Source organism: Ursus arctos, unplaced genomic scaffold (assembly GCF_023065955.2).
Source record: "Ursus arctos isolate Adak ecotype North America unplaced genomic scaffold, UrsArc2.0 scaffold_14, whole genome shotgun sequence".
Lineage (NCBI taxonomy): Eukaryota > Metazoa > Chordata > Mammalia > Carnivora > Ursidae > Ursus > Ursus arctos.
In genome coordinates, this window is record NW_026622808.1 from 29,308,038 (window position 1) to 29,322,790 (window position 14,753).

At 47.8% G+C, this 14,753-nt stretch overlaps 2 protein-coding genes across 5 annotated transcripts in view; one reads left to right on the plus strand and one right to left on the minus strand.

Moving 5' to 3' along the window:
• Positions 1-11,485, minus strand: part of ZDHHC3 (zinc finger DHHC-type palmitoyltransferase 3) — a 54,607-nt gene extending 43,122 nt beyond the window's left edge. For 3 of the 4 annotated variants that reach the window (XM_026500631.4, XM_026500634.4, XM_057311672.1), the window contains exon 1: positions 11,249-11,485. The gene's annotated coding sequence lies outside the window, so the exon portion shown is untranslated. The remainder of the gene's footprint in view (positions 1-11,248) is intronic. The other variant, XM_026500633.4, reaches the window with a different exon arrangement.
• Positions 11,486-11,547: 62 nt separating this feature from the next.
• Positions 11,548-14,753, plus strand: part of EXOSC7 (exosome component 7) — a 36,645-nt gene continuing 33,439 nt past the window's right edge. Inside the window, exon 1 of the mRNA XM_026500635.4 lies at positions 11,548-11,638. Coding sequence (XP_026356420.1) covers positions 11,582-11,638 — 57 coding nt within the window. The 5' untranslated portion in view covers positions 11,548-11,581. The remainder of the gene's footprint in view (positions 11,639-14,753) is intronic.

A 14,753-nucleotide genomic window follows, 5' to 3' on the forward strand; every position in this document is an offset into this window, starting at 1 on the left:
ACACAAGGGATGACGAGGACAATAATGTGTGTGTGCTGCCCAGTTCAGGCCCTGCCATTGCCCTCTCCCGGCTCCCAATCTGCTAAGACTCGTCTTACTTGCTTTGTTCTATTAACCTGCAAGGCCCATTTTGTTTGGCGTTGGAGCCTGGTATCTGGCAGGAGCAGGTGCTCATATCAATATTTCTTGAGTGAATGGATGCAGAAATCAGACAGACCTACCCCACAATGATCCTAACACATAGGTTTCTAATGAACAGCACAACGGAGAGGCAAAGAGTACAACCCCCCCCCCCAAAAAAAAAAAGCCCAGAAGTGAGATAAATAGACTTTCTCATGGCCAGGGCATCTAAAGGGAGAGGATCTGAGCAGGGCACGGAGTCAGGTGAAGCGTTCTGCTCAAAGGCAGGGAGAGCGGTCACGCAGGTCGGCGGGGGCTGGATGTCCGGGGCTGTGTTGGGAACAGGAGGTGGGGGGCGCTAAGTGCAAATGAAGCTTTAAAGGCAGGGTTATGCTATGTAGGCTATGTTTTACAAGGCCTTGAGCTTCAAGGTGAGTTGGGACTTCACCTTGGAGGTACTGGGGAGGCACCCCGGTCTCTGAGCAGAGCTATAAGGTCTGTAGTCACGCTATGGTAAGGCGGCTCTGGCACTGACAGACAAGACAAAATGAAACAGACAGAGGCTAACGAGCCCGGGGAGGCGCTGAGGCAACAGGCCAGAGTTCCAGTTGGGTGGAACTGGGTTTTCTGTTCCTCTTCCATTTTGTTTCCAAAGAAAGATCGAAAACAAGGATCATTTGGCAATTTTAATTATAGTAATCTATGTTGTACTGTTCTGGCCAACGGTTCTGGAGCATGAAGAAGAGTTGGCTTTTCCATATGTTAGTAAGCCATGTCCGAAGTCATTCTTCTTCTGCCTGGCAGGGGAGCACACAGAGGCCCAGAGAAGCGAAGGGACTAAGCCCTGGGGGTAAGGAAGTCACAGGAGGATTCATGGTACTGGAGGAGTCCTGGAGCTCCCCGGAGCTAGTGAGCCAGATGATAAGGAAGATGCAGCCTCGTGTCAGAATGACCTGCGCTCTGTGCTATCTGAGCAGGTGGGAATCCTAAGGAAATCATCTAGTCTTCCTTCTCAGAGTTTCAGAAGCAAAAAACCGAGAAGTGACTGAAAGTAGTGATAATTTTCTAAAACAAGAGCAAAGCGAAATGCCTCCAGGTCTCTAACTCCCATGCTTCATTATGCCTGACCGCAAGTGTGCCCTTCCATTAACCCAGACATGCAGACGCACCTGTACTTAGTGAAATGCAGTCTGGGCCCTACAAGCCCCTGGGTTTGGGGTACTGGGTTGGCTCTGTGGTAAGCACTCATGACTCAATTTCCACGCTGCCTATCCACGGCTGAGCAATACAAAGGGGTTTGAAAGGGTGATGCTACGACCAAGCTCACAGGTCCCATCGCACTGAGGCCCATCAGCAGGCTGGCCAGGCTGGATGCCGAGCCAAGTGTTGACCATTGGCGGTGGCAAGAATCCAGAGCCAGGCCCTGTTGTTACTTAGCATTTGTTCAATGAGGGGCCAATCCTTACAAATCCATCACCTGCCCTAAGAACACTGACCCAAAGGCCAGGCTTCATGTGCAGGGTCAAAGCCATCACATAAAACATACAAGATCTGTATTGGGTGTATTAGAGCCCCCCCTCCCCGCCCCCACTCCACGGTTCTCCAACCAGCAAGTGTCCCAGGGACCGCAGATCCTCTCAGACTGCCAACGTCACTGGCTTTCCCGACATAAGATCCTATCCCGAAGTCCCCATTACTTCAGCTAGATCTAAAATCCTTAGAAGCATCTCAAAGTACTTTGTGAAGATTACTTTCCGAAGACCCCACACCCACTCACATTCTCACATCCACACATGCATTCACACACAGCATGGAAGTAGGTTTTGGGGACTGTACAGCTTAAAGTGGTATTAACACACCCAACCTGTATGAAATATCTGTACACAGACTGGTTGAATAAACTCAATCAGGTGCAATTATTTCCCCTTGGCTTAGAGACGAAGGTCATCCAAATACTCAAAAAAAAAAAAAGTTTTTTAAGGATTCAACTTTCTGGGTCCCTAGTAGGAGGAACATACAGTTCATCTATAGTTCAACTCGATTTCATCAGCTCCTTAGCCGAGGTCATGAACGTTGTTAGCGAAGTAGTAGAAATCCTTAAATTGGAGGCTTTTGACTTGGGTCAACATTTGTTTCAGGTGAATAGTTAACATTTTAATAAATCTAGTAGTATGCTGAATTGCTGTTGGGGGGGGGGGGGCGCTGGTCTGGTATCCTCTTAAACTTGCCCTGAACATTGAATTCTCACCTGGACTAATTTTTACTACAGTTAAAGAACTCGGTCTACCCTTACACAATCACTTAAAAGGTCCCCTGAAAGAAGGAAGCATCTTTTCTGGTATTTCTATCATTTTTCTCAATTGAAATTCATCTTAATGAGTCTATCAATAACCTTCTATGGTTTCAATTCTACTGTCTCAAAAATATGGTGTTTGCCTCTTTTAGAACTTCTCACATTTCAGAGTGATAGACTGAAAAGCATTCAAATGCCAGCCCCACAACTTCAAAGATAAATAAATGGTCCATGCCCTAGAAGCTTTAGAAAGGCATCTGGAGAAGCAGAAAACCAATTTATCTGAGCTACAATTCTCTTAATTTAATTCGTGTAAGGACCTCAAAGGATTGTAAATTTTATACCCATTTTTAGAGGGTTCTCAGAAAAAGAAAGAATGAACCATGAATCACTATGTTTGAAATATTTCGTTTAAAAAAAAAAAAGAAAGAATGAGTCACTGAACTTTTTTTCTAAAAGGTAAGGGTGTGGTTCAAAGGAAAGGTGCCATATCATCTACATCACAACCCGCCCGTGGAGGAAGGCGTCCAGGCAGGCAGAATGCCCTGGCCTGTTTAGAAGATCTCTACCGACAAGTGATTCCTCCCTCTGCAGGAGGGTCTGTCCTGCTCTGCCTGTCTCTTGTCTTCTGACATATTCCACCTTCCAAAAAACACTAAAAAAAGAAAAAAAGAAAAAAAGTAAAAGTAAAAATTAAAACATCACACCCCCTAACCAAACCCTATAGACAATAAGGTTCACCGAGAAAATCAGATAGGGGTTGTAAGTTAAATTTCCCTTCCGGCCTCCTAACCGGCCACCTTCTGATAAGACAGACTCATGCGCACACTCAGACTTCTAACAGCAGGCCTTCATTTGGACAGCTCATGGACGCCAACAACTCTCCCACCTACGACGACGGACTACTGTACCACAACTAGCCAGTTCACCACCTCCTAACTTTCTAAATCTACTAAAAAAAGACACACCTGATGTGGGAAACAAAGGCAGAGGAGAAATTATTAAATTTCCTTACTACCTACAGCCCACTGACAAGTCCTTGGAACAGGCAGAGTGACCTTCCTCTAGGGACTCAACTGCCTCAATGTTGACACTTTGCTAACGGCAAAAGGCCATCTTAGTCCAACTCCCAGCATCCTGTAAGTTTACATCAACATAAAAATTCCTTTGGAAACTTCCCTTATCTCTACTCCCCAAGATACATGTTGGCAATCATCCCCCAAGCGTACGACCCACCGATATACATCTGAAGGGTCTCATGACTGAGTTTCTACTAAACAGTAATAAATGACCTTTCCTAACAAGAGCTAGCCCCCTCAGGATCCTGCAAACCGTGTTTCCAAAACAGAGGCTTACACTATCCCTGACCACCGCCCCCCCAACTTGAAGGTATCTGATGGGCCACTCCTCATGACCCCGGGGCAGCTCTTTCTGCCCACGGGTCTGCCCAGTGCTTTATTAAAACCCCCCTTTTGCACCAAAGATGTCTCAAGAATTCTTTCTTGGCTGTGGGCTTCGAAACTTCACTTCTCTCTTACATCACTCCCGCACAGAGAATGCCATAATATAGGTCACACACACTGGGGATCAGTAGAAACAACACTCGTTTGGGTAACACACTCTACTTCCCCCTTTTATAGGTGTACTTCACGATATGTTGTAACAATGAGGAAAATTAATGAGACTTAAAACAAGCCCATGCGTAAGATGAACTGGTTAAAAAAAAAAAATCAATCACTATTTGGGTCAGAATTTTAGAGCTGCAGGAAACCTAAAAGACCATCTTAGGTCTGAGGAAAGTCCATTTGAGACTTTGTCTGAAAGTTTTAGACAAAACATGCCGTGCTGTCTCCAGGAATGGAGATGGGCACCAATGTGAACCAGATGCCTACGACGATTGAGAACTTAGGTAAAGCAGCTCATTGTAATTCTTACAACAACCCAGCACCTCGACCTTCTTACACCTCAACCCAGTGCGGTGCAGAAGCCTTGGGGGAACACTCCCAAGGTCATACAGAACAAGGGAGTGGTAAGGCCAGGACTCAAAACCAGCTCTGCTTGCCACCATAGACCACAGCCTGAGCACAGCACATGACTTTCTTTTTTTCCCCAGAGCGGGAGGGGAGGCATGACCAAGCCGGAAACACGAGTTCTGCTTCCTACTCCCTCACACAGATGGTGGACCTGAGGAAAAGTCACTTCAACTTCGCTTTGCCGGCTTCGTCTCTAAAGTGACTGGGAAGGACTACACCTCTAAGATGTGTGAATTCTTTTGAAAAACCCAAGCATTGGACTCTAAACAGACATCCCTTCCTCTAGCTCCTGGAAACCGATTGTACCTGTTCTTTGAAGAAAAAAAAATTTTTTTTTCTTTCTTCTCTGAGCCATTTGACTGACTTCTGGCAGCTGCCTCTTCCACGGATCACGACACCCCCCCAGACTACCTTACACACGCTGGCCCTCAAACACTCGGCCTTCCAGAAAGAGACTGCGAACTCCAGTCCAGCCTGTTCTCTAGATGAGTACAGGAATGAAGCTCAAGGAGTGAGCCGAAGTTCCACAAAATCTTTAGAGAGGGGACTCACTTCCCTCCTCAGTGTAGCGGACGGTATCTGCCACTGGCCTGTGCAGCCATCTCCCTACATGAACTCCTCTCCTTCCAGAAGTCTGCAACCCAGCAACAGTATCTTTCCAAGGGTAACAATGTATCACCAACCCAGCTACCTTCAATACGGCTCTTCAATGAATGTGTTACTCTCACAGTATGTGAACCCTTCCTCATCAGGTGCACTGGCCTCTGGCAGGGTAGGCTCCTGGCACAGTGGGGGTATGCTGAATGTACGAGTGGGGCCCCCATTCTTCCTGGGTGTCTACTACCTGCCAGGCACTGCGCTGTGCACTAGACACATCTCCTCCTCTTTGATCATCACATCTGCTCTATTTTGTAGATATAAACCCTGGCTTTCCTATCCCCTTTTTGAGAAGAGGCAACTGAGGCACGGAGAGATTTGCCTAAGTTCATAGTTCGAAGCAGCCGTGGAGACAGGGTACACTCCCCAGCCTGCTTTCGTTCCAGAGCCTGCTTTTTACTCCTCACTGCAACCATTAATTTTGCCCCGTAACCAGAAAACAAAAGGGAAAGGTGCGTCGGTGCCTCCGCCATGACCTTGGGTTACTTACCATTTGGCTCTCTTGCCCACTTGTGGTTATGCGGAGATGGCGCTAGTGGACGGGCCACGCGCGGCAGCGTTCACAGGCCACAGGCCTGAACTTAAGCATTCTGTCTTCTAAGGTGGGGCCCTGGTTGAACACCAGCCAACATTTGGAAGGACTGATCCTGCCTTAACCTAGGAAGCAGGGGGGATGTGAAGCTTCAGAGGGGACAGTCACCCTAGGGCTGAGTCCCTAAAATCTGCTTCTGTTGGAGAATGCTTATTGGGGGGCCAAGTTCCAGCACGCTGTTTCTTCGGAGACAGAGCCCACCCATGCTAGGCAGAGACCAGCCAGCAAAGGGTCCCATCTGAGGGTGCTGAAAATGGCACCTGCCCCCACATTGTGCCATGTGCAGACATGCAGCCACTGTGACATCACCCAGGCAAGCGCTTGGCTTTTTTAGGGACTAAAAGCAGAAGGTCCTTGGAGGGATCTGAGAGAAGAGCGAGGGGAGAGCAAGAGAACCAGTTACGGCAAAAGCACCAGGAGCAAGAAGGGAAGCCGTTTAGCTTTAGATCCCTGCTGATGCCACTCACCCCAGGAACCTGTAGGTGCCACACCAGAGCGGAGTCTTGGGAAGAGCTTGGGACCAAGGAACAGGGCTGTCCACGTCCTCAGCCCCTGCCTCCCAGGCAACAGACTCTCTGACATCTATTTGAGGGCTTTGGGGACAGAAGGGAGGCTAGTGCTAAGTGAATACAGACTGGGCTTGGAGTCGGGAGGCCACAATTCTACTCCCCCTCCTGTGGCCACTACCTCCTTATTTCTGGCCAGACAGTCGGCCTCCCTGGGCCTCAGTGGCCTCATCTATAAAACGAGGGAAGACTGAGCTGCATGCTAAGATCCCTTGCAGGGTTGAGATTCTGACTCCTCTGTTCCCATGAACAAATTCAATAATTTCTTTGTTAATTTCTTGGATTTTATGCGTTTACCAAAAGCATCCCTTAACTTCCTGTCCCTGTTCTTTGCTCATATACAGAAAGAAATCCACCAATAACTGTCAGCCATTTTCCTGAGCATGCTCAGTTTTTCAATCAATTACCATTTCCTTTTGTAAATTCACTTAATTTTTTTTTTTCGGAGTGCAAAAAGCACTACCTAAATGTATCAAATATTATAAAGTGGTAAGAGAGAGAAACCTTTAAAGTGAAGTAGGACCATTTTTCATTGTTTAAGTATATGTATATCCAGGATCAGTTCTGAGCTTTACCATCTGGTAAGATACACATCTGAGGGTAAAATGAAGCTCAGAACAGCTAATAGACTTGCTCAAAATCACAAAAAATGATCTGTGGCAAAGCCCAGATCACCAGAATAGATACCCAGTAGTCTTTGCACTGATAGATCATTATCTTCCTAATCATCTTGCCCTTCTAGATTTTCTGCTATTTCTCAGTTTAGAAACGTACGCTTTGTCCATTGCCAAGTCAAGTTACTGCAATAGAATTGTGGCCAGCATTGCAACTGTCCCACTAGGCTTATTTTTCTAAGGTGAGATATGTAATCCCCCCCCACAAAGGGATTCTGTCCCCACAGACCCTGACCAGGAGAAATTCATGTCTCAGCCCAGAAAAATCCAGAGTTCAACTGCCAAATTTCTACATACCAGGAAGGTTACAGTTTGGAGGAGACCATGAAAAGATGGAGTTTTCCTGGTATTTCCTGCCATTTCTTGGATGGATAACTGAATTAGGCGAGAGAGGGAACTGGGGCCTTCTTACCTTTACATTTGAAAGCCAGGAATAACCTGGCCATTTGTCTCTGGAAATCTGCTTCCAAAGAGGAAAGCAAGTGATTAAAAACGTGCAAAAACAGGAAGAAACTAGAGGCAACATGGAATTTACTTCTCTCCCCACCCTCCAGCAGGTCAATATCCAGACTTCACTCCTCCATTTCTTTTTGGATTCTGGGGCTATTAGCATGTGTATGTGTGTTTAAGTATTTCCAGATTTGCTCATTAGAATATGTGACCCTCCCCCTTTTTCACACATGCCCTAATGAAAGGCGTAAGAAGCACCCTGCTACCCTCTCAAAATGAAGCACACGTGAAGGCCGTTTCTCTAAATGAGAATAAGCTTTACCCATGTAGTCCTATCAATTTTTCTACCACTGTAATTACGGTTGTAATTTCTGGATAAGCAAGACAGCCACCGACAAGCCAAGGCACAGGCAGGACAAATCAAAGTGTTTAAAGGAAACAGATCTATAGGGAAAAGAGTCACTGGCTTTTGCTTTTCTGCGATGCCCGGCTAATTGTGAAAAAGGTAAAGGCCTCACACTTGGCTACCTCTCTTTGAGACTGGGAAGAAGATGTTCCCCTGCTGGGCTTTTAAGAGCACTCTGCAACTTCAGCACCATGGACTCAGCATCGCCCCAAGCTCTTCCGTAACTGGCTTTTATTGCTTTAATTAACCACGGTTAGGTGGGACAGATTTACTCCACCTCTGTAATGTCATTGTTGCCTGCTAGTGGCTAGCAGCAGCTCTTTACCTCTCGCCCTTGATGCCTGGTCTGCACAATTAGCGCCTTATTATAGGTTGGCCTCACGTCTAATTACCACACTGGCTCAATTGGGCACGTTATTTCACTGTCTTGTTTGTGCGCCAGTTCGAGTGCCTGGGCTCTCCAGCTACGGTAAACCCTCCGCTCCTTTTAGGCAGGTGTGTTTTCAGCTTCCCATCTCTTTGAGTCCACAAGAACACTAGACACACACAGGCATGCAAACAAACACTTCCTGTTTGAAGAGCTTCTAGATGTCTATTCTGGGAGTAAGGCACATGGTTGGCATCTGGGTCTCCACGCCTCGCTCCATCATCCAGATCCATCAGGCTTTCTCTTTTGTTGAGGGCTCTTCTCAGCTACTCTGAGTTAAGCTCCACTTGGCCTGTATGTAACCTTTTCCCTTATCTAAAAGGGTTGGCTGAAACAGCCTTGGGAGTGTCCCGTCAGCACCACGTTGGACATTCCTTTAGAATAAGGATTCAAGGGATGTGAATTTATGCTTGAATAGATTCCCTGCTTTTGGAGTAAAAACTAACTACAGCCTACAGGGCAGTTAACGATTCCGTAACAAACACAGGCCTCCTTCACCAAATACTCTGGCAAATGAAGCACAGTCTTGGGGGGAGACTGCATAAGGGGGTGGCTAGGCGTGCAAGTACGGGAGTTGGATTGCCTGGTCTCAAATCCCAGCTCTGGCACTTTCTAGTCATGTGACCCGTGACCTTGATCAAGACAATCAACCTCTCTGCACCTCAGTTTCCCAGTCTATAAAATAAGGATAATAGTACTTGCCTCATAGGGCTCACGTGAGGACCAAATCAGTTAATCATTGTGAAGTGCTTCAGAACAGTGCTTGGTGCCTAATGAGTACCATGTAAGTTAATGTTAAATAAAATTAACAGAGTACAGAGATTCAGAATGGACAGACCTACAAAACAATATGCCCCTCTCCCCCCCCCCAAAAGAATCTGACAATGATGGAAAAACATGCTGGCTTTACAGACTAAGGTGTTATTCTTACCTTCTTGATTTTCTGGCTAACATGCATTCTTTGACTTGCTTCAATAAACCAAAAAAGAACTCTGAATTTATGAGTTTTTAAAACGTGTAATGCATTGTCACAACAAACATGATAGAAAAATGTTCTGGCAGCATTGAAATATAACGGTTAGTAAAGGTGTCATTGTTTTAGTAGAGAATTTAAAATAAATATTCCACAGTTTACACCTCTCAGAACTACTTAGCCTAACATGTCAGACATCATTCATAGTATTATTTAGTAAATACTGTCAACACTTCTCCAGCAAGGAACCTTTAGTCGATTGTCAGGGGAATGGTTCAAATACATGTTCTATATTTTCAAAGACTTATTAAAAGATCTTCATATAAAGATGATTCCATGGTATCCAACTCAGACTCTCTGTCTTTTCTGATCTGTCCATTTGCTGCCACTTTTTAAATCCTCAATCCTCTTAGATAACCTAGCTACGAAAATTCCATGTTCAGGGTCTCTACTTTCTGAGCAATCTCTAGAACAAAATATCATTTCTAACAACAGCAGTCCCTTGTTATCTCATCACAAAGCTCCTCACATAGAAACCAGGTGTCCAACCACACAAAGATTCCTATGTGCCACAACAGGTGGGGTACTTGTGCTTTCATTCAGAAGAAAAGCCTTCCGGCTTCACCTCTCCCAGTTTCCCTGGAGGGCAAAGTCCAACCCTGTAGGATGTCTTCTCTTAGGTGCACCTATAAGAGAACTATGGAGGCATAAGAAGCCACTGATGTCCAGTCCACTAAGAAGTGATCATTTATTTTGGAACTCAGCAGTTTACAGCTTAAGAATATGGGCAGGTACTTTTTCCCTGTACCCTCCTCTGACCCACCTCCCTAATCCCACTGTGTTCATGGGTGCCACCATCGCAGTTCTTAACCATGTTCTGTGGTTATGTTGACCCTAGAGCCTTTCCCTCTGCCTGGGGAACTTCTCTGGGCAGAAGTTGTGTTTTATTTGTTTTACTTTTCCAAAGTTGGCACAAAGCCCATCCACAGTAAGCTCTCAATAGTTACCTATGAGACAGTATCGAAGGTAAGAAATACATTCTTTAGATGATCAAGCTGTCAGGGGTTACTGTATTTTCACTTTTGAGAACACAGAGGCTCCTTAAATGGACATTTGGAAAAGTCATCAGATCCCCCTGCTTCAATCACTTTGGGTTAACTTTTCCCCATTTATTCACATGACCTCTTTAAAATCTGTACCATACCCTATCTTGCCTCGCCTTAATGGGCTCCTTCAGTGACCCTATATTCACCTTGCAGGTATCCTTCTGGATATCCAAGGCCCATACTCCCACTTGGCGACCGCCAGGGCTGCCCGCCAGGGCTGCCCCCCCCCCCCCCCCCCCCCGGCAGCTGTCTACAACTCCCACCGACCACACCATCAAGCTGAGGCTTCCAGCCATCGCTGGGAGCACTGGGGACGCCTGGGCACTGTGCCCCTCGCCAGCGCCAGTTACCAAGACTCTGCCCCCTCCTCTCTTTGGGACAATGCTCCAGCGACCACCTGGAGCAAGGGGGATCCTGCAAGGTTCTGGGTCAGCGTCTGGTCAGCCCCAGGGAGAGGGGGCAGGGGTGGAATCCTTGGGGTGGAGTGAGGACGCCTCGGGACTAGTGGGCACTCACTCCTAGCCCGGACCCTTCCCACAGAGAACGAAGTAAAGAGGGCTTCACCGCCTCTTCTTTTCAACCGTCCTAGGGACTAGGGAAATGCGGGACGGAGGGCGGGGGGCGGGGTGGGGGGGAAGAGGGGAGGAGAGCAAGGAGACAGCTCCTCCGGCCAATCATGACGTCCGTCTCCCCTCGCTCGGGGTCGGTCTCTCTTTCAGGTCTCTCTCTTTCTCAGGTCTCTCTCTCTCTCTCTCTCTCTCTCTCTCTCTCTCTCTCACACACACACACACACACACACACACACACACACGCTCTGCTACTTCAACTCCAGCTCTGAGCAAACTGCGACGTGCGCCTCTCCCACTGCAAGTCCTAAGCTCCGGCCCCGGCCCGCGCCTCTGGCCTCACCCCAGCCTTTTCACTCAACCCTAGTTCCCCCTCCCAACTGACCGTGAAGCCGGAGGCAGTTCCCCAGTCCCAGGCCCCCGGTGGGGCTCCCGCCGCCGCCGCCGTCGCCTCCCCCTGCAGCCCCCGACCCGGGACCCGGCCTCGGGCTGCAGCGATAGCTCCCCGGCACGAGGCGCCGCGGCTTCCTGGACTCGTCCAGACACGGGGCGGCGCGCAGGAGAAGCCCATCGAGCTGCCGGCGGTGGCGGCAGCAGCGGTGGCTGCAGGAGCGGCAGCCGCGCAGGCCGATGACGCACGAGCGCGTGGGGGGGAGGCGCGGTCTGCGCGGAGGCGACGCGGGCAGATGACGTGAGACGAGCGGGGCGGCTCGGCAGCATGGCGTCCGTGGCGCTGAGCGAAGCGGAGAAGGTGTACATCGTGCACGGCGTTCAGGTAGCTACGCCGCGGCGTCAGCCACCGGGTCCCCCTGGCGCTGCGGGTGGTGGCGCGCCCTCGGTTCGCTTGGGAGGAGGCGGCCAGGCGGCGGGTTGGGTTTACCTGGTGTTTAGACAGCACTGCGGCCGGCGTTTGCAGCCCGAAGCCGGCAACGCGGGTGTGTTTAGGACCCCACGGCCAGGGTCCACTTAGGACTTTATGCGTGCTTGAAGCCTTCCGCGTCTACAAGGCTCCAAACCTTGGTGGGAAGGCAGTCCCTGAGGCCCTTTCTTAGCGATGGAGCACAGCCCCCAGGGCCGTCTCTTCAGCCTTCGCGAGTCGCATCACTTGGGCTGAGCCTCACTTTTCTCTGCTAGGAAACGGGGGTTGGCGGTAGGGTTCTGCCCTGCTGTTTCTTACCGCGTGGTTGGGAAGCACAGGGAGAGAAGGCTCTGAGGTGAAAGCGCTTTGAAAATATAAATTTCCTTACAAATAGAGGGGGAAGAATGTTTAAAAAGCGGCTCTACAGCCAGTGGCACTTAGTTCTACAGTGGAGAACTAAGATCCTTAGAGGCAGCAGGAACTATATTCAGATCTTCTGTGTTCAGTCTTCAGTCCCTAGTCTTGACCACTGCAGAGCGAGAGTTGGAGAATGTTGGGTGTAATGAGCTACCAAGGAAAGCCAAGTGTGTCCTTCTTGTTTGTAACCTACCCAGGTTAGAGACATCTCCAGACATCTTGGTAAAGCCTAAACAATCCTGTTCTTGCTGGTAGAGACCTAATCATTTTGTGTTTTACTGTTCACATTCAGTCCAGTGTGGTCAAATTAAGCTTCTGGCATCCCCTTTCCGTTAGCCGTTGATTCCTTTATTATTTCAAAGACGAATAAAGTAAAGGCAATGGGATATAACATATATGCTAAAAGAGTGGTATACTTAGTGGAGGTCAAAGGAGCTATACAATATTGGGGGCTGTGATGCTCTGAAGGCTTCCCTAAGGACGTGGAATTGCTCCCTTAAATCCATGTCAAGTGTCCCTCCTGTGTGGTTTCAGGACTCCGTATTCATTCATCCAACCTAGAACTAAGCCAGACTCAAGGGATAGGAAGGAGCCTGCCCTTATAGAGCTCCCATGCTAGAAGGAAGAGACAGAAATTACAACTCTATGTGTTTGTATGTGAAATTGTACTGATCAGCTGTGAAGAAAAAAAATCAGGGACCTGATCTAGTCCAGGAGGTCAGGGGAGGCTTCCCTAAGGAAATAGTATTTGAAATGAGCTCTCAGCATGCTTAAGAATTAAGTAGGCTTGAGTCTTCCAGGAGGAAGAAGTGCTGAATCCGCAAGCTCTCAGGTAGAGGAAGTGTGGAGCCACAGGGGTGGGCTGGGGGTAGTGGTGGGAGATCAGGTTGTAGAGGTGGTTAGAAGCCTGATCCTAGGGGGGTTAGAGGCTGAGTCACTCCTTCCTCATGGACCTTGGAAAGTAATAATCTGTTTTTTGGTACCTTTAAAACCTAGACAGTGTCTAGCACTTAGTAGGTAGGTACTCAATGACATTGATTAAGGGAGGTCTTAAAAGGGAGATCAGTTGGACACTCTTTCCATTTTTAAAGTTAAACCTCTGTCTTACCAGTACCATGAATCTAATATTAGGGCCACAGTTGTTGGTAAGTGCTCTGCTCTGTGCATCATGGAGCCATGCAGAGTAACTGACATTAAATAAATCTCTTCATAAGGACTATTAATGTCGGCCACAAATTTGCTGTATTTATGGAGGAGGGAAACAATTGACACGATCTGAATAAAGGTCAGAAGGCAGGTGATTAAGCTTCCCATGGGATCTCCACTGACTCAGTTCTAAAATCACCTCAACTTTTGTTTTGTTGTTCTTTGAGTGCGGGCAGTGCACCTTTTACAGTACCTACCCAGAATCCTGTTCTTGCTGTATTGTAGACCTACTTGTGTTTTTTTGTTTGTTTTACTTTTCACCTTTGGTCCAGTATGGTCAGTTTTAGCTTCTGTCATCCCTTTTCTTTCAGCCTGTGATTCCTTTATTATTTCAGGGGTATTTCATCTTGGTTTGGTGGTAGTTAGAAGCAGTGGAAATTATTTTTTAAAGATTTTATGTAGTTGTCAGAGGGAGCGAGCAAGAGAGAGTGAGCGCACGAGTAGGGGGAGTGGCAGGCAGAGGGAGAAGCAGGCTCTCCGCTGAGCAAGGAGCCTGACATGGGACTCGATCCCAGGACCCTGGGATCATGACCCGAGCCAAAGGCAGATGCTTAATCAACTGAGCCACCCAGGTGTCCCAGAAGCAGTTGAAATTAATCAAACAATGTGTGTTGAGGACTCAGTTGCTAGTAATGGTAACCAACAAACTTGCTCAAGCAAAAAAATTTTGCTTTAGAAGGTTACAAATGTTATTTCAGGAATTCAGGGTCATTTTCAAGCTCTCCCTTGCTCATCTCTGCTGCTTTTTATGCCCCTGCTTATTCTTACCTCTCTTCAGACTGGCCTTCTCTTTCTCCATGTGCTAGGAAGAATGTGGTTACCTCTCAGCTCCTGGGATTACAGTTCCTCTGTATATAAGAAAGCATCCCTTCTAGTTCAGTTCCAATGTCATGTTTCCAGGGAGAAAAATCTCTTTGCTTCAGCGTGGGTCAGGTGAAGGGACGGACAGAATCATTACGCTCAAAGATGTCCACTGGGAGGCTGGGACACACTTGAGAGAAAACAGTTTGTGAGCAGGGAGGATGAATCATACCAGGTCCTGGCAGAATATGGAATCCCATTCAGATAATTCAGGAGACTTGTATGATGCGACTATTTATAGTGGTGTGAGTGGGTTTCAGGGAACCGACAAGAGATACTGAGGAGCCCAAAGACTAGCAAGCACAGGGAGTAGCTGTTACCCTAGGCTGAAGGGGCCAAGGGAGGCAGTTGTGTTACCAGATGCCAATGATAGCGAGAACTGTGGAGGAAGAGCTGCTCAACAGAAACCATAGTCTTGGGAGGATGAAAGCACTGTCAGAAATGTGGCCCCAGTTAGGGGTGGTAGGGATGGGGGGCGGGGAGCATTGTCTCATCTTTTGGAACTTTCATTGGCCAAACCCAACCACAAGCCAGTAAAGGGAGTCCA